Below are 26625 nucleotides of genomic sequence, written 5' to 3'. Positions count from 1 at the left end.
AAGTATGCATATCTCTTGTTTTTGTCAAGTTATAAAATGCAGAGACATTTCAGGATGTGACCTGGGTATGGCCTTTTGCCTTCAAATCTCATAAACTACAGATGTAGAAGACTTATATAAATGCCTGTGACCCCATCACCATCCTCCAGGCCCATTAATTCATGACCTTCCTTATCTGGGTCATCCTCTCACTGCACTCTGCTAACAACACTTCCCCAAAACACCCCCCGTCCCCGTCCCCGTCCCCAAACACAGATGGGACACTAACCCCTTTCTGTCACTAGGACTTAATCTAAAGTAAACATTACAAGAGGAAAGCATAAAAACTGCATCAAGCAGCAGCCCGATGTGATGCTATGAGCTACAGGCTCACTAATGCCCCCTCGCTCTGTCCCCCTCTCTGGCCTCTAAAAACACCAGAATATCAGATAAATAGAAAACAAAGCAGCTTAGCCCCGGAAGCTGACACACACATCGCAACTTAAAATGACAGTTTTATGTAACAAGAAAGGTCTACAATAACCCCATTCCACCAACAGCCTCCCTTAGGCTGGACACAGTCATCTAGAGAATGTGGAAAGAATAAAATACGTGCTCCTTCAACCAAGCATCAAGTTTCCACTTTCACCCTTCTGGAGCTGCCAGCGTTCTCACAGCTCAATAGAGTGAAAGAGATGGTCTGTAGTGTAGTGTGGGACCTCGTTTAACACTTTATCCTTTGCACAATGCCGTGTGTATTTGTCATGCTCTGACTTCCTGCTTTCCCCCTGGCTGAATAATGCTTAGAATCATATGACCTCCACTGTGGGAACCTTGCTGAGGGAGCAAGGAGGAGGAGGGGGCATTATATAGAGACGGACCTTTAATTAAGTGGCTCATCTTAGTCACCCTTGTCCCCCTGTCTGTAGTCTGGACCAACCTGACATGAGCCATGCTAAAACTCACAATAGACAGGATTGGAGGAAGCAAGTGAGCGAGAGTGTAGCTGAGGGGAGAGGGAAAGAGCCAGAGCTAGAGTGAGAGAGCGTGTGAAAGAGAGAGACAGCTAGAGTGAAAGAGCGTGTGAAAGAGAGAGAGACAGCTAGAGTGAGAGAGGGCGAGAGAGAGAGAGAGGGAGAGGAGGGGTGGGTGTGTGTGTGTTTGTAATAGTCCATCACTCCTCCTTGAGGCGTAGAGCACCTGGTCCCTGAGTGGAACCAGAATGAGGCCATGGGGCTGAGAGGAGAGGAGGAGTATTTACTAACAGTCTGCTAATGCCTGCTACTACGGGCCCAAGCCCGTAAATGATTGGCCGCTGTAATTGAGCAGTCAAATTCCATGGCCTCCGTCTTCACACGGTAAAAGCAGCCCCCCCACAGGGCTCAGCCTGCCCCAACGCTAAACAACGCTTCACAGGTGGCCGTTAACAGGAACGTGACGGGAGGTGGTGCACATGAGGACTTCATTAGAGAGGGAACAGAGCACTTTAACTAAGCAACGCTCGCAGCACCTCTACCTTTATTTCAAACCACTTAATAGTTAAGTGACTTAGCATACCTTCCATGACTTGTAACATTTCAGGATGTAACATTGTGTTTGGTAAGAACATTACCTCAGACACAGGTACCACTGACCAATACAAACGTGACCCATTGACTGCCAGGTCGCAGTTGTAAATGAGAACTTGTTCTCAACTGGCCTACCTGGTTAAATCAAGGTGAAATAAAAAATATATAAACAAATTGGCCACCTTGATGGGGTCCAGGTGACACTGACCAGTGAAGTGTGGCAGTGATGACCAGCTAGGCTGGTAGTGGTTACCACAGACATGCATAGTCTGGTCCTTTATGCCACAGTTGCTTTGATACATACACAGTGGTAGAAAGGGAGGGGGAGGGGGGACCAGGGTACCTACCTGGAGGAGCCTGAATTGTAGTGGTTGCTGGGGGAGGAATAGTCAGACCTAAAGCAGGAAAGGGCCCCATCCCTATCACCATGGGCTGAACGTCCCTGGTGGACCTAAGAGGAAGAGCAACTCACTCACACAGCCTCAACAATGTCAAAGCCTGAGAATGTTTCTTAAAATGGGAACAATTCTTGCACTTATAATATTATAGATTATCACAGTATATCTACAGTGCCTTCAGAAAGTGTTCACACCCCTTGGCTTTTTCCACATTTTGCTGTGTTACAAAGTGAGATTAAATGAATTGAATTGTGTAATTCATTTTATTAATAGAAAATAAACCACTAATATATCTTGATTAGATAGGTATTCAACCCCGAGTCATTACATGTTAAAAATCACCATCGGCAGCGATTACAGCTGTGAGTCTTTATGGGTAAGTCTAAGAACACAGCACACCTCAATTTTATAATATTTGCGCTTTATAAAAAAAATATTCAAACTATGTCAGGTTGGTTGTTGATCATTGCTAGGACAGCCACTTTCAAGTCTTGCCATAGATTTTCAAGACGATTTAAGTCAAAACTGTAACTAGGCCACTTCGGCACATTCAATGTCATCTTGGTAAGAAATGCCAGTGTATATTTGACCTTGTGTTTAAGGTAATTGTCCTGCTGAAAGGTGAATTTGTCTCCCAGTGTCTGCTGAAAAGCAGACTGAACCAAGCAGACTGTTTTCCTCTAAGGTTTTGCCTGTGCTTAGTCTATTCCATATATTTTTTTATCCTAAAAAATCTCCCTAGTCCTTGTCGATGACAAGCATACCCATAACATGATGCAGCCACCACGCTTGAAAATATGAAGAGTGATACTCAGTGACGTATTGTGTTGGATTTACCTCAAACATAACGCTCTGTATTCAGGACAAAAAGTACATTTATTTGCCAAATGTTTTGCAGTATTTGCTTTGGAATTTCTCTTATTCTTTACAGGCTTCCTTCTTTTCACTCAGTCATTTATGCTAGTATTGTGGAGTAACTACAATGTTGTTGATCCATCCTCAGACTCCTATCAAAGCCATTAAACTCAGTAACTGTTTTAAATTCACCATTGGCCTCATTGTGAAATCCCTGAGCGGTTTCCTCTCCGGCAACTGAGTGAATTGATACACAATCCAAAGTGTAATTAATAACGGCACCATGCTCAAAGGGAAATTCAATGTCAGCTTTTTTATTTGACCCATCTAACAATAGGTGCCATTCTTTGCGAAACATTGGAAAACCTCCCTGGTCTTTGTGGTTGAACCTGTACTTCAAATTCCCTGCTCGACTGAGGGATCTTACAGAAATTGTATGTGTGGGGTACAGAGATGGGGTAGTCATTTAAAAATCATGTAAGAGACTATTATTGAACACAACATGAGTCCATGCAACTTATTATATATGACTTAGCTCATTTTTACTCCCTTTACTTATTTTAGGCTTGCCATTACAAAAAAGGGTTGAATACTTATTAACTCAAGACATTTCAGCTTTTAATTTAAAATGTATTTGTAAACATTTCTAAAAACATAATTCCACGTTGGCATTATGGGGCATCGTGTGTAGATTGTGTGTCCATTTTAAATTCCGGCTGTAACACCACAAAATGTGGAAAAAGCCAAGGGGTGTGAATACTTTCTAAAGGCACTGTATGTCCAAAAGTAATGATATCGTACCATGATTTTAGTGGCTGAAGCGTGGTTCATGCCCTCATACCCCATGCGTAGTCTCCTCTGTTTCTCACAGTAGGTCTTCCAGGTGTCCTCGTTAAAGCCATAGTTAAAGTAGTCCGAGAGGTCCGAACCTAAACACAAACATAACTGAAAGCTGAACAGACCCCGTCACAGACCATTCATCAGCCAGACCTGAGCTCACACCTGCACAGAACACACACAAAGACATAACCTCACACCAACCAACACACACACCCCTTACCAGGCTTTCTCCACGGCTTTTCTTCAAAAGACTCTATGTCGACCTCCAACACAGGGATTCCGTTAACACTGCCCAGTGCATCCAGGTCCACTCCTTTGGCTTTGGGGCCAACTGCACCGCAAATGACAGGACACAGTCAATGACACATTCACTTCACACTCTTACCACTACCATTAATGTGGGTCTGGATGAGTTCCTACGCATGCAGTGACCATAATACACACTCAAACCGGTGCGCCTGGCACCTACTACCATAACCAGTTCAAATGGACTTATATTTTGTCTTGCCCATTCACCATCTGAATGGCACACATACACAATCCATGTCTCAATTGTCTCAAGGCTTAAAAATCCTTATTTAACCTGTCTTCTCCCCTTCATCTACAATGATTGAAGTGGATTTAACAAGTTACATCAATAAGGGATCATAGCATTCACCTGGTCAGTCTACGTTATGGAAAGAGCTGGTGTTCCTATGTTCCACTCACTTCTAAGGTCAGAAGTCAGGAATAGATGAGGGGTGTTTACCTGACGCATGTGTTCTCCCTGCAGCCTTAATGTTGAGATTAACTGGTGTGGATCCAAAAGCACTACACAATGAAAGAAGAAAAAACACACAAATCATCACCACAAGAAGGGGACACACACAGAGACATGCTGCACTTACACAGGCAGCCCAACTCATTGGTTTCACTAATTGTTCTTTTGACCAATCACATGAGATTTTTTCACATCTCTTTTTCAGAGCTGAACTGATTGGTCAAAAAAACTATTATTGAAAGAAAAACAAATCTGAATTGGGCTGCCTGTGTAAACGCTGCCCATGACTCATGCGGGGACTGTGCTTTGAAGACCCCTGAAAGTGACATGGGTGGTGAGATAAAATGCTGCCAAAGATGCATACTGTAACATAGAATCATAACTCATAAAATGATGCGACAAAGGAGAGGCAACAGCAATAGATGTTAGTTGCGCCGACAGCCAGGTGAAAAAAAGCTCTCTACAAAAGGTTTTTCCACCTAAAATGTACAGGGTCTAATATATTATGCTCTTTTCAACTCAAGTTGGAGCATCAAAACTAATCCAGATTGCAGGACAGTAACACACTGTTGTATTTAAAACCAGTTAAATGTAACTAAAGTCATCAGAAATGTAATCTACGTAATCCCCAAAAGTAATGATTTATCATGAGAGGGTCATAAACAATAACTAGTAATGCTGCATACTCAAAGGTTAAAACCTTTCTGGTAAAAATAGTTAAATTGTTGAGCAGTAGTCACTATTGAGGACACAAGCTAGAGAACCCAGTACAAATATGATGAAAATATAAAAGATTTTACATTATGTATTTCCTATTCAACAAAACTGTACGAATAAGGCTTGAAATGACTTACAGTTGAAGTCAGAAGTTTATACACACCTTAGCCAAATACATTTAAACTCAGTTTTTCACAATTCCTGACATATAATCCAAGTGAAAATGCCCCGTCTTAGGTCAGTTAGGATCACCCCTTTATTGTAAGAATGTGAAATGTCAGAATAATAGTAGAGAGAATCATTTATTTCAGCTTTTATTTATTTCATCACATTCCCAGTGGCTCAGAAGTTTACATACTCTCATTTAGTATTTGGTAGCATTGCCTTTAAATTACTTAACTTGGGTCAAATGTTTCAGGTAGCCTTCCACAAGCTTCCCACAATAAGTTGGGTGAATTTTGGCCCATTCCTCCTGACAGAGCTGGTGTAACTGAGTCAGGTTAGTAGGCCTCCTTGCTCGCACATGCATTTTCAGTTCTGCCCACAAATTTTCTATAGGATTGAGGTCAGGGCTTTGTGATGGCCACTCCAATACCTTGACTTTGTTGTCCTTAAGCCATTTTGCCACAACTTTGGAAGTATGCTTGGGGTCATTGTCCATTTGGAAGATCCATTTGCGTCCAAGCTTTAACTTCCTGACTGATGTCTTGAGATATTGCGTCAATATATCCACATAATTTTCTTTTCTGATGATGCCATCTATTTTATGAAGTGCACCAGTCCCTCCTGCAGCTAAGCACCCTCACAACATGATGCTGCCACCCCCGTGCTTCACGGTTGGGATGATGTTCTTCGGCTTGCAAGCCTCCCCCTTTTTCCTCTAAACATAATGATGGTCATTATGACTAAACAGTTCTGTTTTTGTTTCATCAGACCTCAGGACATTTCTCCAAAAAGTATGATCTTTGTCCCCATGTGCAGTCGCAAACCGTAGTCTGGCTTTTTTAATGGCGATTTTGGAGCAGTGGCTTCTTCCTTGCTGAGCGGCCTTTCAGGTTATATCGATATAGGACTCATTTTACTGTGGATATAGATACTTTTTTACCCGTTTCCTTTCCTGTTGTTCTGGGATTGATTTGCACTTTTCACACCAAAGTACATTCATCTCTAGGAGACAGAACGTGTCTCACCTGAGTGGTGAGACGGCTGCGTGGTCCCATGGTGTTTATACTTGCGTACTATTGTTTGTACAGATGAACGTGTTACCTTCAAACGTTTGGAAATTGCTCCCAAGGATGAACCAGACTTGTGGAGGTCTACAATTTTTTTCCCCCCTGAGGTCTTGGCTGATTTCTTTTGATTTTCCCCATGATGTCAAGCAAAGAGGCACTGAGTTTGAAGGTAGGCAATGAAATACATCCACAGGTACACCTCCAATTGACTCAAATTATGTCAATTAGCCTATCAGAAGCTTCTAAAGCCATGACATAATGTTCTGGAATTTTCCAAGCTGTTTAAAGGCACAGTCAACCTAGTGTATGTAAACTTCTGACCCACTGGAATTTTGATAGATTATTTCACTTATAAATCACTGTGTCTGTAAACAATTCTTGGAAAAATGACTTGTGTCATGCACAAAGTAGATGTCCTAACCGACTTGCCAAAACTATAGTTTGTTAACAAGAAATTTGTGGAGTGGTTGAAAAATTCGTTTTAATGACTCCAACCTAAGTGTATGTAAACTTCCGACTTCAACTGTATATGCTTTCTAAATATAGCAAAATCAAATTAGAAAATTACACCTTCCTTATAACTGTAAAATACATATGTATGTTTAGTGTTAGAGAACATTTGCATATTTTTCTGAAGGTCTCTCTTGATCAAAACGTCTGCCCACGTTGCTGTGAACGTCTCACGGAGCTCTAGCTTGACTTCCTGAACTCGTTATGAACTCGCCTTTCATCTCATATTAATCTTGTCCATCTATGACAAACAGAAAGTGCTTTTTAAAATCTATTAATTATTTTTGATTAATGGCTATAAATCGATCTCTGAATGTGCTACCGTGATAAAACCACTCTCTCCTGCTGCGCTATGATGTAATGATTGAAGGCATGTGCTTTGTCCGTGACTGTAATATAGGAAATAGCCAGGTGTTGATGGACAGTCGGAAGAGCGAATTAAATGGTAGGAGGGACATCCCAGCTTCAAGTGGTTTCAGATTTCACATCCTACGTCACACAGGCTCAGAAATACTATTGTGTCCGTGGGAACCAGGGCTATCGCTCAAAGCAAGCCATTTTGATCTACGGTATCCACAGATCGCTTTATAAGCGAAAATGTAGGTGGGAACCGGTACAAGAACCACGCAGGTCAAAAAAGGGGACCTTACATCTAAGAGGTTAACACCTTGCTATTGTCTAGATACTCACTTGAAAGGCTGAGATGAGCCTCCGGTCTTTATATCGCCAATGGTTACACACACGTCATCATCATCCTCACTGTCACTGTCACTTTCTTCATCTTCCTGGCCTGTATCCTGACATTACAGAAACACAAAGACAATAGACATTCATAAAAGCATGTTTATATGAATCACACACACAGTTAAAGAGGAATATTCCAAGTAGAAAGTTTGGTTCTGAGGGAATTCCATGATGGATTGCCATTCCAACAGGTGAGTCAGGTTCAGAAGGGTGTTGTTTATCCCAGGTTGACTCCTCCATAACCCTAAGCAGTAGGTACCTGCTTCACTACTCCATTCTCATGGACCTCCTCAGCAGTCGGCTGGGCCTTTGCACTGTGAAAAAAACACAACATCACTAGGACCACAAAGTCTACTTAAACTGAGACTTTTGTAACATTTGAAGAATAGACAATAAGGGGAAAGTTAAGAGATGTGCAAACAGGGATATCACTTGTCTGCAGACTAAATACATTTCCTTATAAAGGGATACATGTAAAATGACAGCCTATTGCCTGAAGAATCCCTAACGTAACGTAATAGTCTCTCTTTGAGCTGCTGGACCATGTTGATTCTGAAAAGGGTCAACTCTCTTCATCATTTCTTTAAGCGAACCAGAGCTTGATAGATGTGATATCATTTAGATAACATGCTCCCCATGGCATGTTGCGTGACACACACACACTCTCTCTCTCTCTCTCTCTCTCTCTCTCTCTCTGAGGGCTGTGTTGTAAGTGAAGTAAGTGTAGCTTAATTGATGAATAATGCTGCATTTACGCCGAGGAGATATGCTTTAACGAAGCCCAATGCAGCAACCATCAGAATCCCTATCTAATGATGGCTTAGATCCACTTTACCCCATTCAAACAAACAAGTGCTTGCCCTGCCACGGATTTAACAAGCATCCAAACTGTTCTTAATGTTCCACTTGACAGGCCGCATATTTCAGGCGTTGCGCGCACAGTGGCGTCAAACACACACAACCCAGAGACAAGGATTATGATATCACTCAGTCATTATTGAGCAGTGAAAAGTGCATTCAATCTGAACGCTTTATTAATAAAGAAAAATTGGTCCTAATGGGGCATGAAGCTGCTGCTAGCCCATCTTATTTCAAATCAGTTCACTGCTTACTGTCGTAAATTATCACTCACGGTCAAAATGGTTTTAACACAAGAATCATTAGTGCAATAAAACAGATTTGCAGAACCAGTACAAGCTGACTAAGAGTGAATAGTGTGGCTATAAGTTGTGAATCTCAAACAGCATAACATAGACACGTGATTAGTATATTCGTGTAGAAAGCTGAACAGGTGTCATTTGTGTAAGTGCCACAAAAAAAGTGTGTAAGATGGGTATAAATAAATCATGTGTGGATGTGTGTCCAACATTTGTATTATGCTGCAAGTATATACACACCTAATTTATGTGGGCATAAGTCTTTTACAAAAGGAACAATTTAACAGTGTAGTCTGGTGTAGGTCTGGTATGCAGGAATGCTCAGTACATATGAGATCTAGGCAAGTGGTAAATTGAGGACAGAATAGGACAGACAGCCAGGTGACTGTCTGCTATGTAAAACAGACAGTTTAACAGTGGGTGTTTTACCTGTCACGTACCTATTAGGTGCCTCTTCCTCTGCTTTCTCCTCACTCTCATCTATCACAGAAAAGAAACATCAGCATGTTTGCATCATACACACACTTAAAAACCTAAACAGACAAAATTACAGTCTCCAAATATCTACTGTAAATGCCAGAACTCAATAATTCCTTAGGTTTAGCAAGAGAGAAAAAAAAACTCCCCAACAGCTGTTGCGATGTCAACGTGGTAAACTGGTGCACGTGTTGTTTCTGGTGTTGTGGTTAGCTTTCTAGCTAACAGAACTGTTAGCTCACGTACTTTCAAGTTTGCCAAACACAGAACAGTGGACAACATGTTACTATTTATGCGCTAGATAGTGTCATCAAATCTGTTTTGACTAACATACCTCCATATAACCATTCGTCTTCATCGCCCCCGCTTGCGTCAGTTGCTTTGTCCATTTCTGCGGACATGTCTACCCAAATCCAGTCACTTCTTCTGTGAATCACAACTTGACAGATATTCTATCAAATACAATAACTGACAACGAATTGAAAACCCAGTTATTTCGCCAAACTTGAGATTTTTACAGAACAGATATTCAAATGTCAAACTGTTACATATAACGCGTATTTAAAAAATAATAATAACGGAATAGGACGGCGTATCACCTTATCGGTATTCGGTAGCATACGTTAAAAAAAAACTAATGGTAAAAAAAAAAGTGACAGTTTACTTTACCCACAAACGTTTCTATAGGGACCTTTCTATACACGACGTAAATCTACGTCGGAAGAAACAGGACTCTACCATTGGTCAGTATGTCTCGAGATGAGACAATGTTTCAATTTCTGAAAGTATATAAAGTAGTACAGTATTTGTTAGGGTCAAACAAGCTTGCTTTGTTTCTGAACTCACGACAAGCATACCTTTATTTATGTATGGTTTATTTTTTTCAATTTACTCAAAAAAGAAATGTATTTTTGTGTAGTGTGGATAGTATACAGCTATTATGAGGAAACTCTAATTAGTTTGCTTTCAGTTTTGTAAGAAATAGCAAAAATATATATATAGTGTTTATTTTTTTTAAATAATGTAGAATAGTCTGTATACATACAAGAAGTACACAAATAGACAATGATAACATATGCTAGGGGGTAAGAAATAGCAAATGCAACACATTCTTACATGAAACCGGCGCAGCAGCTGCATGATGACGTGTATCTGTCGCGACGTGGAACGCCACATCACTATTAAGAGACTCACATGTGTTTGTGTTGTTGTTTTGAAATAACTTCTACCTGACAATCTTATAGAAATCTTGTATTTTTGGTCGGTCTAAACGACAGTTGCATTTTCAAAATGTTACCGATTGAGGTCTTTACGTGTTTCCCCGGTCAGATGTGGGACAAAGTGTTGTCAAAGGTAAAGAAAGCTGTTGTTTTCATGGACGACAAGTGTGCTGAGAGTCTTCATTGGAACGGTGGAGCTACAAGTGTATTTGAGGCTGGGGCTCGGAATTTAAAAGAGTTTTCAAGCTTCGAAGCCGGTGGTGAAAACGAACCAAAGGCTGTGTTTGTGGTGAGCACTCTGCTGAAGGGGAGGACAGCTGACATTATCAAAGACATTATTGGACTCAGTCACTTTCAGTATTGTGTTGTTTTCACCACCGTAGCCCACTCTATACAACTCCTCGCTAACAATGTCACTGCTGAATTAGAGGGGAACCCTGTGTTCGAGCGGTTTGAAGAGAAGCTGCGCGAGTGGATGGGAGACATGAACTACACCGCTGAAGTTATACATGCGCCCGTGGTCTTCGCTCCGGTGTCACCACAGCTCCTTCTCACGCCAACCTTCGCGCACCTGTTCCCGCTGTTGCCGCAGGACCTCAAGACCATCAATATAAAGCGAACAGAGAAGAAGAGGTTTGTCAGTTTGACTGATGTTGACATGCAGTCTCTTACTCCGGAGCTGCAGATTGAAATTAAAACCCTGGCCTCTGCGGTTAATTCCATGTTTGAGTCCACCAGCACCCGTGAGGAGAGCTTTGCAGTGGGTCCAATGAGCCGTCTTATCGCTGGGGAACTGGCCAACCATCCTCAAGCAAAAAGCCGCAGAAAGACTGCCACCAATAAAGCATCCATCGTCTTCATCGACAGGACACTGGATCTAACAGGTGCATGTCACAGTCTTGTACAATTTCTGATTTTCACAAACATGCCAAGATGCAGCAGAGTCAAACACACATGCACACTTTCCCCACATCTCAATTACATAATCTTGCTGCACCTCCCTTCCTAACAGAAAGGGTATTTTATTGTGACACTTCCGTAGTCCCTATTCTATTCCACTTACACAGGAGTTTATGTTTACTTGGACTATGTTGTTGGTTTACATTTCTCTATGTTTGTCCTCGTCCTCAGGGGCTGCTGGTCACCATGGTGACAGCCTGGTGGAGAAGATCTTGACTGTGCTGCAGCCTCTGCCAGGACACACCACTGATGTTCAGGTGGACATGCAGGAGCTCACTAACCTGCAGCACATCCCAGACTCCCAACCTACCCTGGCTCCAGGCTGCCTGGCACAGACCCAGTGAGTAAATCTGTGCTGGAACAGTTATAGGCAAAATATTACAATATTGTTGAAAAGTCAAATTTCACATGATTCAGTTAGATAGTTCACTTTTGGGGGGGATTTAAAGAGGGTTGTAGTTTAATGTAGAAAAGGCGAAGACTAGAGAATGGGTTCTGTATGTTTTTCTCACCTAGGTCACCTCTGATCACTAGTCATTATGCTGCTGTATCTGATCTTATTTTCTCATCATTTTAAGCTGAATTTTGTTTGATTTGGTGGCGTTTCTGTCCATTTACTTTCCTTTGTCCAAGGTTATGGGTTAGTCTGACTGTAATTCTGCTCTGATGTTTATGACCCAAGCTCTAATTTATCATATCTACTGTATAACAAGGTTTCTAATGTTGAGGTTAATTTCTCTTGGCCCACAAGCGTGAAAACAGTGTTGCTTGTTGTGCTGAATCTCTCTTCCCCTCTCTCTTTCTCTCTTTCTCTCTAATATTGTTCTCTGAGTCTTGGTTAGTCATTATCTCTCTCTTTCATAATCTCTCCCTCTCCCCCCTTACCTCTACATTTATGGGGGAACACATGACTGACATTAAAGGGATACTTCGGGACTTTGGCAATGAAGCCCTTTATCTACTTCCCTAGTGTCAGATGAACACATGGACACCTTTTTATGTCTCTGCACCCAGTGTGAAGGAAGTCAGTTTCACAAGCCAATGCTAACTAGCGTTAGTGCAATAATTCAAAGTCTATGGTATCTACTAGCATGCTAGCAGTTACTGTGTACTTCTAGTCATTGCGCTAGCGCTAGTTAGCAATTGCGCTAGCGCTAGTTAGCAACTTCCTTCAAACGGCACTCAGAGACATACAAATGGTATCCACGAGTTCATCTGACACTGCAGAAGTAGATAAAGGCCTTCATTGCCAAAATCCTTAAGTATCTCTTTAAGTACCAGCGGTTCAGTGGAGCGTGCCTCCAAGTCCGGACATTGGGCATGCACGTGTTGGCTTCCTGCAGTGAGGCTGTAGTACATGGCAGGGATTAGTCCTAACGTTTTGTGTTCCACTCTTCCTCTGCCTGAAAATTCTCTCATTGGCTATGAGATGGCCAGCTCTGTTCTACAGTGTGTCTAACTCTTGTGTTTGCCTGAGTGGGCACCAGCTCCTGGCCAGTGGGTGGTGGAGCTGGAATGGAACAGGCCTTGTTTGAGTGGGTGGGAGGTTCAGTCCTAATGGAACAGTTCTGCTGGTTCTGCTGGGTAAGAGCAGCTTAGACAGGGAGGGTGCTGTAGCATTTAATGTGAGCACAGCAGGGGGTAGGACAGGCCCCACTGACCACAAGAGAAAGGGCTTGGTCTGCAGCATGTAGGCTATACCAAGCACCTGCACATTCCCACAGAGCTCTCACTATGTGGATGTACTCAACTCAATCTGTGTGCTCCAATTAGCAAATCCAGTGTGTTGATCATTTGGAGGTTCGGGAGGCTCTACATGGAGTCTGGAAAATATAGCCTACTTCAAACTTGAGGACCAGTGTCAAAAGTCATCTGACATGAGATTACTAGGTTAATCATCCTTCTATATTTTCTAACAACCAAAAAGGAGGATTTAGGAAAGGGACAACTCAAATAAAAAAAATATTTGCACATGTGTAGAACAGGTAGACCTTACAGTGAAATGCTTACTTACAAGCCCTTAACAAACAATGCCGTTTTTAAGAAAAATAAGTGTTAAGTTAAAAATAATTAAAGAGCCGCAGTAAAATAACAGTAGGAGGCTATATACGGGGTACAGGTACAGGTACAGAGTCAATGTGCGGAGGCACAGGTTAGTCAAGGTAATATGTAGGTAAAGTTAAAGTGACTATGCATAGATAATAAACAGAGTAGCAGCAGTGTAAAAGAGGGGGTGGAGGGGAATGCAAATAGTCTCGGTAGCCATTTGATTAGCTGTTCAGCAGTCTTATGGCTTGGGGGTAGAAGCTGTTAAGAAGCCTTTTGGACCTAGATTTGGTGCTCCAGTACCGCTTGCCGTGCGGTACCAGAGAGAAAAGTCTATGACTAGGGTGGCTGGAGACTTTGACAGTTTTTAGGGCCTTCCTCTGAAACTGTCTGGTATAGAGGTCCTGGATGGCAGGAAGCTTGACCCCAGTGATGTACTGGTCTGTACGCACTACCCTCTTTAGTGCCTTGCGGTCAGAGGCCAAGCAGTTGCCATACCAGGCAGTGATGCAACCAATTCAGGATGCTCTCGATGGTGCAGCTGTAGAACCTTTTGAGGATCTGAGGACCCATGCCAAATCTTTTCAGTCTCCTGAGGCGGAATAGGCTTTGTCGTGCCCTCTTCACGACTGTCTTGGTGTGTTTGGACTATGATAGTTTGTTGGTGATGTGGACACCACTACAGCCCCGTTGTGCTCGGTCCTCCTTTTGCTGTAGTCCACAATCATCTCCTTTGTCTTGATCACGCTGAGGGAGAGTTATATCCTGGCACCACACGGCCAGGTCTCTGACCTCCTTCTTATAGGCTGTCTCATCGTTGTCGGGGATCAGACCTACCACTGTTGTGTCATCGGCAAACTTAATGATGGTTTTGGAGTTGTGCCTGGCCATGTAGTCATGAGTGAACAGGGAGTACAGGAGGAGACTGAGCACGCACCCCTGAGGGGTCCCCGTATTGAGGATCAGCGTTACAGATGTGTTGTTACCTATCCTTACCACCTGGGGGCGGCCCGTCAGGAAGTTCAGGATCCAGTTGCAGAGTGAGGTGTTTAGTCCCAGGGTTCTTAGCTTAGTGATGAGCTTTGTGGGCACTATGGTGTTGAACGCTGAGCTGTAGTCAATGAATAGCATTCTCACATAGGTGTTCCTTTTGTCCAGGTGGGAAAGGGCAGTGTGGAGTGCAATAGAGTGCATTGACTGTGGATCTGTTGGGGCGAAATGCAAATTGGAGTGGGTCTAGGGTTTCTGGGATAATGGTGTTGATGTGAGCCATGACCAGCCTTTCAAAGCACGTCATGGCTACAGACGTGAGTTGTAACGGGTCGGTAGTCATTTAGGCAGGTTGCCTTAGTGTTCTTGGGCACAGGGACTATGGTGGTCTGCTTGAAACATGTTGGTATTACAGACTCAGTCAGGGACAGGTTGAAAATGTCAGTGAAGACACTTGCCAGTTGGTCAGAGCATTCTGGAGTACACATCCTGGTAATCTGTCTGGCCCTGCGGCCTTGTGAATGGTCTTGCTCACATCGGCTACGGAGGGCGAGATCACACAGTCGTTCAGAACAGCTGATGCATAGCGGCAGTGCTACTCTTTAGCTCAGTGCGGATGTTGCCTGTATTCCATGGCTTCTGGTTGGGGTATGTACGTACAGTTACTTTGGGGACGACGTCATCGATGCACTTATTGATGAAGCCAGTGACTGATGTGGTGTACTCCTCAATGCTGTCGGAAGAATCCCAGAACATATTCCAGTCTGTGCTAGCAAATCAGTCCTGTAGCTTAGCATCTGCGTTATCTGACCACTTCATTATTGACCTAGTCATTGGTGCTTCCTGCTTTAGTTGTTGCTTGTAAGCTGGAATCAGGATGATAGAATTATGGTCAGATTTGCCAAATGGAGGGCGAGGGAGAGCTTTGTACGCATCTCTGTGTGTGGAATAATGGTGGTCTAGAATAGTTTTTCTCTTCCTATGGTTGCACATTTAAACATGCTGGTAGAAATGAGGTAAAACGGATTTAAGTTTCCCTGCATTAAAGTACCCGGCCACTAGGAGCGCCGCCTTTGGATGAGCGTTTTCCCGTTTGCTTATGGCCTTATACAGCTCATTGTCTGCGGTCTTAGTGCCAGCATTGGTTTATGGTGGTAAATAGACAGCTACGAAGAATATAGATGAAAACTCTCTTTGATAGGTAGTGTGGTCTACAGCTTATCATGTGATACTCTCTCTAGGCGAGCAAAACCTTGAGACTTCCTTAGATTTCGTGCACCAGCTATTGTTTACAAAGATACATAGACCGCCACCCTTGTCTTACCAGAGGCGGCTGTTCCATCCTGCCGAAAAAGTGTAAATCCCGCCAGCTGTATGTTTTTCATGTCGTCGTTCAGCCACGACTCGGTGAAACATAAGATTTTACAGTTTTTAATGTCCCGTTGGTAGGATATACATGCTCGTAGTTCGTTTATTTTGTTATCCAATGATTGTACATTGGCTAATAGGACCGACAGCAAAGGTAGATTACCCACTCGCCATCTAATCCGTACAAGGTACCCAGACCTACGTCCCCGATATCTCCGCCTCTTTCTCCTGCGATTGACTGGGATGAGGGCCTTTTCGGGTGTCTGAAGTAAATCCTTCGCGTCCGACTTGTCAAAGAAAAAATATTATTCCAGTACGGGGTGAGTAATCGCTGTCCTGATATCTAAAAGCTCTTTTCGGTCATAAGAGACAGTGGCAGAAACATTATGTACAAAATAAGTTACAAATAACGCGAAAAAACACACAATAGTACATTTGGTTAGGAGACCGTAAAACGGCAGCCATCTCCAGCGCCGTCAGGCTGCAAGGTGTTGAACTGGATTGGGCAGCAGACCTTAGGTGGTGCTAGAAGGTATTAGAGAGTATCATATCATTTGCTATCACTTTATCTACATTCAGACTTTCATCAGAGAGCCTCGGAGCCAAATGTCTTATCGCAGAGAGCAGTCGGTAAGGATGGGATCAGCTTTCTCTCTCTCTCTCTCTCTCACACACACACACACACACACACACACACACACACACACACACACACACACACACACACACACACACACACACACACACACACACACACACACACACACACACACACACACACACACACACACACACACACACACACACAGAGTGGAGTGGAGATAGCAATAATAGGATGATCTTCCAGCCGGGGGCCTTGGTGCCTTTAGGGGGTGAGTGTGTGATGTGGGCCAGCAGGCTCGTTATTGCCTTCCCTATCTCAGAGCAGATGGGCCAGTTGACTCTTATCACAGCTGTTTAGGAGATTGAAGCGCAGCCCAGACACAAAAAAGTAACGCACCTGGAGCTCCTGACCCATTTTACACACTGATAGAACATTTGTACACTATGGAGTGAAATGAAAATCTGTTGGTCTAAAGTTGAAATGTGTTCGTCTATACTGGATACATAGGGCTGCACCTGTTTTGATTAATTGACGGAAGGTTTGGGATCAAGTCTTAATAGTTTGGCTGTATATACTTGTTCATATGATACGGTACCGTATGAATTCTTATGCTTAGTTGGTTATGTGGCCCAGCCAGGCTAAAACAGTATGATTGGCTGTATTATGAGGTTCCTCCCAGAGTGTGTTTTGTTTGGCTTTATTATGAGCCCGGTATTTAAAGCTTTAAACAGTAGATTGGGACCTAAATTGCTATTTTATTGCTTGATATTTCACTTTCGTAATTCAGGATATTTTTTTACATCACTATGTTTAAGGCTGCTGTGGGTGGTCGTTGATTTTAGCTTCCAAAACGGACCCCACACTTTGCTGTGCAATTAGTATGATGTTTCATGACCTGGTGTGAGTGTACCTTCAACACCAGCCTGGGCTCTAAATGTGTTTTTCCTGCTCATACCAGAGGGAGCCCAGATTCTCTCTACAGTCTGCAAGTCTAGTGTGTGTGGAGGTTTATAATATACATGTAGTGTACAAAACATTAGGAACACCTTCCTACTATTGAGTTGCAGCTGCTTTTGCCCTCAGAACAGTCTCAATTTGTCAGGGCATGGAGTCTAAGTCAGTTAAGAACAAGTTCTCATTTACAATGACGGCCTACCCCGGTCAAACCAGGACGACGCTCGGCCAATTGTGTGCCGCCCTATGGGACTCCCTTACACAGCCGGATGTGATGCAGCCTCTACAAGGTGTCAAAAGCGTTCCACAGGGATGCTGGCCCATGTTGACTTCAATGCTTCCCACAGTTGTGTCAAGTTGGCTGGATGTCCTTTGGGTGGTGGACCATTCTTGATACACACAGCAAATGTTTTGTTTTGCTCATTCACCCTCACTGGCACACTGTGTATGTCTGAAGGGTTAAACATTGTTCTTTAACCAGTCTCCTCCCCTTCATCTACACTGATTTGAAGTGGATTTAACAAGTGACATCAATAAAGGATCATAGCTTTCACCTGGTCAGTCTGTCATGGAAAGAGCTGGTGTTCCTAATGTTTTCTACACTCAGTGTATGTGTGCCTACACATGTATGCATTTAGGTTTGCTATGTATTAAAGTTCCTTTCTTTGTTGATGAGAGTAGGCTGAATGTGGTGATGTTGAGAGAGTAGTTCCATGTAACTTCTGCAAGCCATGACGCTCACCATCACAGATTGTTCAGAAGTTTCTGTAGTTAGAAACAGATAAGACTAGCATTCCTGCAACATTATTTTTTTTACATTTTATTTGAGCACTGAGAAATTAAGCTAATTGATTGCACCCAAATTGGCACTTTTAAATGTTTAGGATTTGCATAATATTCAATAGTACCCTGAAACAAACGTCTTCCTATTATTAAGACATGACGAATCCAATGCATATTCAAATGCCACCCACGGACCCACCACACCCCCGCCAATCCCACCTCAACAACCAGTACACAGTTCTCTATTTGTATCTGTATTTATTATGGATCCCCATTAGCTGCTGCCATTAGCTGTTTCCTGGGTTCCAGCAAAATGAAGGCAGTTATATACTATTAAAAATTACATTTCACAACACATTAACTATGTGCCCTTAGGCCACTACTCTACTACCACATCTACAATACAAAATCCATGTGTACCTGTGTGTATAGTGTGTAGGTTATTGTGTGTATGTGTCTGCCTGTGTGTGTGTGTCTCTCCACAGTCCCCGTTGTTCCATAAGGTGTATTTTGATGTATTTAAAAAAAAATCTGATTTCAATGCTTGCATGAATTTACTTGATGTGGATTAGAGTTCCATGTAATAGCTCTATGTAGTAATCTGCACCTCCCATAGTCTGTTCTGGACTTTGGAACTGTGAAGAGACCTCTGGTGGCATGTCCTGTGGGGCATGTATGAGTGTCTGAGCTGTGTGCTAGTAGTTTAAACAGACAGCTCGGTGTATTCAACATGTCAATACTTCTCACAAATACAAGTAGTGATGAAGTCAATCCCTCCTCTACTTTGAGCCAGGAGATGACATGCATTTTATTAATATTAGCTCTCTGTGTACATTTAAGGGCCAGCCGTGCTGCCCTGTTCTGGGCCTATTGTAATTTTCCTAAGTCCCTCTTTGTGGCACCTGACCACACGACAGTAGTCCAGGTGCGACAAAACTAGGGTCTGTAGGAACTGCCTTGTTGTTAAGAAGGCAGAGCAACACTTTATTATGGACAGACCTCTCCCAATTTTAACCACTGTTGCATCAATATGTTTTGACCATGACAGTTTACAATACAGTGTTTCTCCAAGCAGTTTAGTGTCCCCAACTCAATTTCCACATTATTCATTACAAGATTTAGTTGAGGTTTAGTGAATTATTTGTTCCAAATACAATGCTTTTAAAAAAAATGTAGAACTAACTTATTTCTTGCCACCCATTCTGAAACTGACTGCAGCGCTTTGTTAAGTCTTACAGTGATTTCATTTGCTGTGGTAGCTGACGTGTGTAGCGTTGAGCCATCAGCATACATAGACACACAGACTTTACTTAGAACCAGTGGCAGGTCATTAGTAAAGATTGAAAAAAGTAAGGGTCCTAGACAGCTACCTTGGGGAATGCCTGACTACCAGGATTATGTTGGAGAGGCTTCCATTAAAGGGCGGGGTGGCAGGTGGCAGTGGTTAGAGCATTGGACTAGTAACCGAAAGGTTGCTAGATCGAATCCCCGAGCTGACAAGGTAAATATCTGTTGTTCTGCCCCTGAACAAGGCAGTTAACCCACTGTTCCTAGGCCGTCATTGAAAATAAGAATTTGTTCTTAACTGACTTGCCTAGTTAAATAAAGGTGTAAAAAAAGAAGAAAAAAATAACACCCTCTGTTCTGTTAGGCAGGTAAATGTCGATCCATAATATAGAAGGGGATGTGAAGCCCTAACACATAAGATTTTCCAGCAGCAGATTATGATCGATAATGTCAAAAATTGTACTGAAGTCTAACAAAACAACTCCCACAATCTCAGCCAATCATTAGTCATTTGTGTAAGTGCCCTATATGTTTAATGCTATCCTATTAGCATACTGAAAAGCTGTTCTTAATTTGTTTACTGTGAAATAGCATTGTATCTGGTAAAACCCACACTTATTTCCAAAAGTTTACTAAGGGTTGGTAACAGGCTTATTGGTCGGCTGTTTGAGCCAGTAAAGGGTGCTTTGCTGTTCTTGGGTAGCGGAATGACATGTGCTTCCCTCCAGGCCTGAGGGAACACACTTCCTGTAGGCTTAGATTGAAGAGATGGCAAATAGGAGTGGCAATATCTTCCGCTATCATCCTCAGTCATTTTCCATCCATGTTGTCAGACTCAGGTGGCTTGCCATTGTTGATAGACAACATTTCTTCTTTCACCTCTTCCACACTTACTTTATGGAATTAAAAATTACAATGCTTGTCTTTCATAATTTGGTCATGGAGGTGGACAGTGGGTTCAGAATTTGTGCGTGGCATGTCATTAAAGTAGTTGGCAATATCAGTTGTGTTTTGTGATGAATGAGCCATCTGATTCAATGAACGATTAAGCCAAATTTGCCTTTTGCCCAAAATTGTATTTAAGGTGCTCCAAAGCTTTTAACTATCATTCTTTATATCATTTATCTTTGTTTCATAGTACAGTTTCTTCTTCTTTTTGTTAAGTTTAGTCACAATTTCTCAATTTGCATTACATTTGCCAATTGGATGTGTAGCCAGACTTATTTGCCATTCCTATTCCCTCATCCCTCTCAACCATACAATTTTTCAATTCCTCATCAATCCACAGGGATTGAACAGTTTACAGTAATTTACTTAATGGCTGCATGCTTATTAGCAACTGGAATAAGCAATTTCATAAATGTGTCAAGTGCAGTGTCTGGTTGCTCCTGGTTACATAGCACAGTCTTCAACATACAGTAGGAATCACTACCAAACTTCTTGTATGACCTCTTATACACAATATTAGGCCCTGCCGATGATGACGGCTGGTGAAATGGTTGAGGAGGTCTGGCATTTCTTTTCCTCAAGTTGTTTAGGAGATCCCTGGAGGACCGATGGGAGGTGGGGCCTGATGGACCCGAGCCAGCTGTAGAATCCATCGTGGCTGATGAAGGGGCCGGAATCTCAGACGTCATCATGGCCCTATCAGGGGCGAGCTCTGAAGATCTAAACCAGAGGGAGACAGAACAGAGGACGAAAGTGCAGGTACCTCCGAATCCGATCACGAAGCGGAAGGCCCCAGTGAAGAAGTCTGTGTCCAGTCCAGGCTTACCACAGCAAGGGAGGCCCCTATTGCCAAAGGCCGCTGCTGTCAACTTCCATGGCGACTGACGTGCCTTCATGGCTGGTTGGTAGGGTCAAGAATAGGAACATCCACTAAGTCATCCAGAAGCATCCTGCTAACTCCGTTCTCCAGGGAAGGGGTACCCCTTCGGGGAGGGATCACTGCAGAGCACCGGCCAGTCGACTGTAGAGAGACGGGACAGCAGCATCCAGCTATTGGAGTACAAGAGAAAGAGAAAGTAGGCAGGCGTGGATTCCCTAGTAGCGTGTGTAAGTTCTGTACTTGTTTGCTAAGAGTAGCCACTTTGCCCCTGTAGTCCTCTGCAAGCCAACAGTTGCTACATTGAACGTCCGGACAGTCCACATTTTTCCAGAATAGAGCAAAATAAACACAGCTCCTGCAGCGTTGAAAACGTTCGTTAGCTACCTCCATTTGAAACTACAGGCTAGCTAGGCTAGCTGGGCTTCCGTGTCTCTCTTCTTGACAGGAATTTACTAGTGGGCTATGAGCTAAAGTGAGTTCGTAAATACAGCCCACACAAGAAACACACACCCGAGTCACACATCAGTACGGAAAACAGAGAAAGCGGAGGACTTGCTCACTATGGATCCTGGCTGCACATACACTATACATGCGGGAGTTTACCAACCAGCAAGTTGGTGCTGTAGAAACAAGCAGTAAATTGCAGGGCAGTGAGCCATAACACTTACCAATGAGCAGTGTGAACGAGCAGCGCAGTGTGATACCTCCAAGCAGTACTACAATTGGGAGAGTCTGACATGAAATCTCAACCCTAAGCCTAGAGTTCTATGTCTGACAATTAGTATGGAGCTTCAGCTTGGAGTATTGCTTCTTCATCCTATGTAATGTATTCCCTGTAAATCTGGTGATTGTTTTTTCCCACCCCCCGTGTTCAGGGAAATTAGCCATTGAAGTCTCTTGCATTTTCACAATTAATTAGTGTGGAAGTACCAGGTTTTGCACACTAGATGCCGCTGTTCCTGCTATTGTCACAACCTTTTATCCATTTTGCTGGTCTTTTGTGTTTATTAAATGGATCACAACATTTTCTTACTTACTTTGGGTAGAAAACCAAAAGCTTTTGCGCACGATGAAAATAAATTGTGTGATCATCCTCACATGTCAAGCCAGTCCTCCATGAAAGCAATTAACTTTGTCCTTCTCTTAGCAACCTAATGCTTCAACCCAAATCTTTGAATAGGCCAACAAAGGGCAGCTCGCTGAGAGGTCTATCATTATCGTACAATTCTCATATGAAGATTTTTCCTACAAGCCCAAAACTCTTTCTTGTGCTTTTTGCGGTGGAATGACCCGAGAGTGTGTGATGATGACAGAGTGTTTGTGCTGGTGAGATTTGTGTGTGCGCGTGTGCAACTGTGTGTGCATTTGTGTGAGAGGTCAGGTACCCTCCAGGCCACCCTGTGTAATGCGCTGTGCTTGGCTGGTATTCAGGTTGGTGCTCGTTGATCCTCTATGGGACATATGAACCCTCTTGGCCCAGGGAGCTATATTTCCCCTGTCTCAGACTGAAACCATCAACCACTAACTTGGTACCCTGGACCCTGGTCCTGTGGTGGGCAGACAGACGGGTAGAGGGAGAGGTCTGTGCGGGTGGCCAAGATGTTCTGGTTCTGGTCCAAGTGCTGCCGAGCCTTGAGACAAGCCTCAGAAAAAAAGCACCCAACCGCACCCTGCCGTGAGAAAACACAATGAGTCTGCCACCTCCTCATCTCTAGACCAGCAGACCAGACTCTGCCTGCCAACAGGAAAGAGGGAAAACACACCTATTTCTGTACGGGCTGGGAAAGCAGAGAGTGAAAAGAAAGAAAACACACAATTATTTCTGTGGCAGCTGCATGTGAAAAACATGGGAAGAAAGTAAGTAAGAACAGGGATAGGAAAGTGTGCGGAGAGGAAGAACAAATGATAATGAAAGGAGAGACATGGGTATGGCCTGTGTAGCTTACCCCACTGTGAGTTTAAAGGCTACACCCATCATCTGGCCACACCCATCATCTGGGTTTCCTATAGTGACAGCTTTGCTAATTCTGAGCCTGTCAAAACTATATTGTTCAGCTCCATCACACACACCCGGCAAGGCTTATTTTCCTAAGGGTGTGTTATTATTCTTGTATGAGTTGTGGATTTATTTGAGCAGCAAGCTATATGAGGAGGAGAATCCGAAGCAATGTTCACCACTGGATTGTAGTAAGAAAGAGTCTCTGGAGGGGGTCTTCCTGTTGTCCCTACAGGCCTGATTTTAACCGTGCTCCACATCTGATCCCCTAAAACTCATAGAGCTGGGTCAGGGCCAGCTATAGGGAGCTCACTAATCCAGTTTGGGGCTGGCTAATAATGATGCCTGGCACAATTAGCATGCAACATAACACGACTATAGAGGAGAGTCTCATAGGTGTCCTAAGTATTGAAGTTGATGATTGGCGTGTCTCTCCTACCACATGTGTGTTGGAGGGCCCAGACATCTTTTTTTCTTTAACGTTTATTTAACTAGGCAAGTCAGTTAAGAACAAATTCTCATTTGCAATGACGGCCTACCCCGGCCAAACCCTAACCCGGACAACGCTGGTCCAATTGTGCTCCACCCTATTGGACTCCCAATCTTACCTGCCCTTCTTTTCCTATCTTAAGAATGAGAGATGAAGAGGCCAATCCTGTAACAAGTGGCCAGTGTAGTGGGAGGCGGTAGTCAGAAATAGAACAGAGTTGGGGCACAGCAGAAGGAGGTGGAGGGTTGGTTCTCTCATATGTCACAGGAAGAGGAAGTGCCCCCTCAGAAAACAGCACTATCATGTCCTGAATCTGATAAGGAATTTGGAGGGAAACACCTGTCCCAGCTTGTATCGTGATACAGCTGTGAGCTCTCCATCCATTTATTCAATGTCTTCCTCCTCACTTTTTCTCCTCTGCTACCACTGTTGTGTAGAAGACGATTAGGACATCCCATTGTGAAGCCTTGAGTCTCTTGTCATTCTTCCAGTAGATTCCTCTTACCAGAACGGAGTTATTTATCAGCTGCTCGGACTGTTCTGTTTTGTTCCCAGCCCTTCTAAGCCAACAATTTCTTTTGAAGACTGAAATGATAAGACCGGTTATAAAAGACGTATCTCTGAAATAATACAAAATATTGTTGTCAATTATTTGAGTTTATAGAGGCTCCTAAAAAAATAGTTTTGAGTGATAAAACACTGATTGGTAGATAATTCTGCATCTGCGCTGTGATTGTTAGATGAAATCTCAGGGTTGATTTGTTATGAGAGTATATTTCAAAAGACTACTCTCTTCATCCCCTCTAGAAGTCTCCTCCCTCTCTCCTTCCTCCCTGGTGCGAGCCCTTCAAAGAGCCCCTGCTGCCAGCCAGCATTTGAAGTGGAGTAAGCTAACATGACACATGAGGAGGGAGGGACGGAGAGAAAGAGAGAGAGATAAGCAGATTCACTCTACTTGGATTCCTCTTATTGACGTCTCCATCTTCCTCCCTTTGCCTTGTCTCATCATCGGCCTTTTAATATCCATTCGAACCATTCCTCTTCTGCTTTCCCTGTCTCTCTCTCCTCTGGTTCTGTTGGGGAATCCAGTTTGTGGTCTCTCCTGCCAGGACAGACAAACCAGACCAGGCCTGATGTCCTGTGGTATTCTGGTGTGTTGACAGGGAATCCACCGTGTTCTTCTCTCTTTGTAACACTTCCGCAGAAGGACACACTCCACTCGCTGTGGAATGGTCAAGGTCTGTGGCTGGCTCTTAGCGAGCAAATTAGTTTGTTAGCTTGTTGCTCATCTTTTGGCTGCTAACTGCATCCTCTGGTTGTGTGACTGACAACAGTATCTAATACAACGTCCAATAGCAAAGGCTGTCAATGATTAGATTAACCAATGCTACCCTGATAACTTCTGCATCAGCTGCTCTGCTTCTCATTGAGGCATGTCCTGATTGTATTTCATTCTGTATTTTATGTACTTGGCTAACTGGGGATGCAGAGCTGTTGCCTGACTTTTTGAGTAGTCTCTCTGGTCAAGTGGATCATTTATTCTCCACTCACTACAGACTTTTAAAGGGAGATCCTGTCCTGCTAAGAGGCTGTGCCTTCCTGTCAATGGTTTTATTGCTAGGTTTCTGTATTGTGTTTGTATGTGTGCTGGGTGGAGCCAGAATCTGGTTTTGGGGTCCATTCCATTTGATAGAGACTTTGATTAGGACTAAAGTTATTCTACAAACAAGCCGTGGAAACTGTTGGAAATCTACCTAATTTCTGAACCACTTCAAAAGCATACACGTACCTGGTTTATATTAAGTGGGTCTATGTGTCTGAATGTGTGACTACTAGACTTGGACCCAAATGGTCAGACCCATTCTTTACTGCTGCATCACAAGCTTCCAGGAACCACTCCTCCACCCTCAGACCTATTAACTGTTGCCACAAGAAAAGGGCAACCAGTGAAGAACAAACACCATTGTAAATACAACCCATATTTATGTTTATTTATTTTCCATTTTGTACTTTAACCATTTGCACATCGTTACAGCACTGTATGTATACATAATATGACATTTGTAATGTCTTTATTCTTTTGGAACTTCTGTGAGTGTAATGTTTACTGATCATTTTTATTGTTAATTTCACTTTTGTACATTATCTACTTCACTTGCTTTGGTAATGTTTACATATGTTTCCCATGCTAATAAAGCCCCTTGAATTGAATTGAATAGTAAATAGTGTGTGTGTGTGTGTGTGTGTGTGTTGCGTGCATTGTTTGTGTGTGGATACGTTAACTCATGCCTATCTCTTAATGGCGTAACAGTCATTACACATCTGGTGGAATTTAGTTTGGAGACACACACATGTAGACACACCCACGCATTGTTTATCCAGTCAGACTGACTGGGCAAGTCAGCAGGGGTACACAGTCTACAGGAGGGGCAAGAGTGCCCCCTTAAGGTTTAGAATAGACACTTCTAGCAGAGAGCCACACTGGAGTTCGCCCTCACACACACACACACACACACACACACACACACACACACACACACACACACACACACACACACACACACACACACACACACACACACACATGTAGGAGGTCAGACGCACGCACTCCATGGCCCCCAGCACCCTGTCCATAGTAGAGCAGTTACTCAACAAGACCGGCTGGTTATGGAGCCTTGTCTCACACCCTGCCAGTAAAAACCTCACCCCCGCCCCCGTCTGACCAAACGGCCTGGGGAAAACACCAGGGGAGAGGGGCAGAGAGGGGGGGGGGGCAAATTACAACCATACCTCCTCAACCCCCCCTCTTTCTACCCCTTTATAAGAACTCTTGTCCTCCTGGAACCCACAAGGAAATACAGG

The 26625-nt window shown here is 43.3% G+C and overlaps 2 protein-coding genes across 5 annotated transcripts in view; one reads left to right on the top strand and one right to left on the bottom strand.

Moving 5' to 3' along the window:
* Positions 1 to 10073, bottom strand: part of LOC139578572 (pre-mRNA 3'-end-processing factor FIP1-like) — a 50364-nt gene extending 40291 nt beyond the window's left edge. For 2 of the 4 annotated variants that reach the window (XM_071406364.1, XM_071406366.1), the window contains exons 1-8: positions 9572 to 9982; positions 9201 to 9240; positions 7863 to 7917; positions 7550 to 7656; positions 4389 to 4450; positions 3861 to 3971; positions 3602 to 3729; positions 1895 to 1998 (exon numbers count right to left, since the gene is read on the bottom strand). In XM_071406364.1, coding sequence (XP_071262465.1) covers positions 1895 to 1998; positions 3602 to 3729; positions 3861 to 3971; positions 4389 to 4450; positions 7550 to 7656; positions 7863 to 7917; positions 9201 to 9240; positions 9572 to 9638 — 674 coding nt within the window. In that variant the 5' untranslated portion in view covers positions 9639 to 9982. Of the gene's footprint in view, positions 1 to 1894; positions 1999 to 3601; positions 3730 to 3860; positions 3972 to 4388; positions 4451 to 7549; positions 7657 to 7862; positions 7918 to 9200; positions 9241 to 9571 lie in introns of all 4 variants that reach the window. The other 2 variants (XM_071406365.1, XM_071406367.1) reach the window with 2 other exon arrangements.
* A 310-nt stretch (positions 10074 to 10383) lies between these two features.
* Positions 10384 to 26625, top strand: part of LOC139578569 (sec1 family domain-containing protein 2-like) — a 164827-nt gene continuing 148585 nt past the window's right edge. The window contains exons 1-2 of the mRNA XM_071406357.1: positions 10384 to 11341; positions 11589 to 11757. Of these exons, the coding sequence (XP_071262458.1) occupies positions 10528 to 11341; positions 11589 to 11757 (983 nt within the window). The 5' untranslated portion in view covers positions 10384 to 10527. The remainder of the gene's footprint in view (positions 11342 to 11588; positions 11758 to 26625) is intronic.

The sequence above is a fragment of the Salvelinus alpinus genome, chromosome 6, assembly GCF_045679555.1.
Source record: "Salvelinus alpinus chromosome 6, SLU_Salpinus.1, whole genome shotgun sequence".
Taxonomy (NCBI): Eukaryota; Metazoa; Chordata; class Actinopteri; order Salmoniformes; family Salmonidae; genus Salvelinus; species Salvelinus alpinus.
This window is presented reverse-complemented; position numbering and strand designations above follow the sequence as displayed.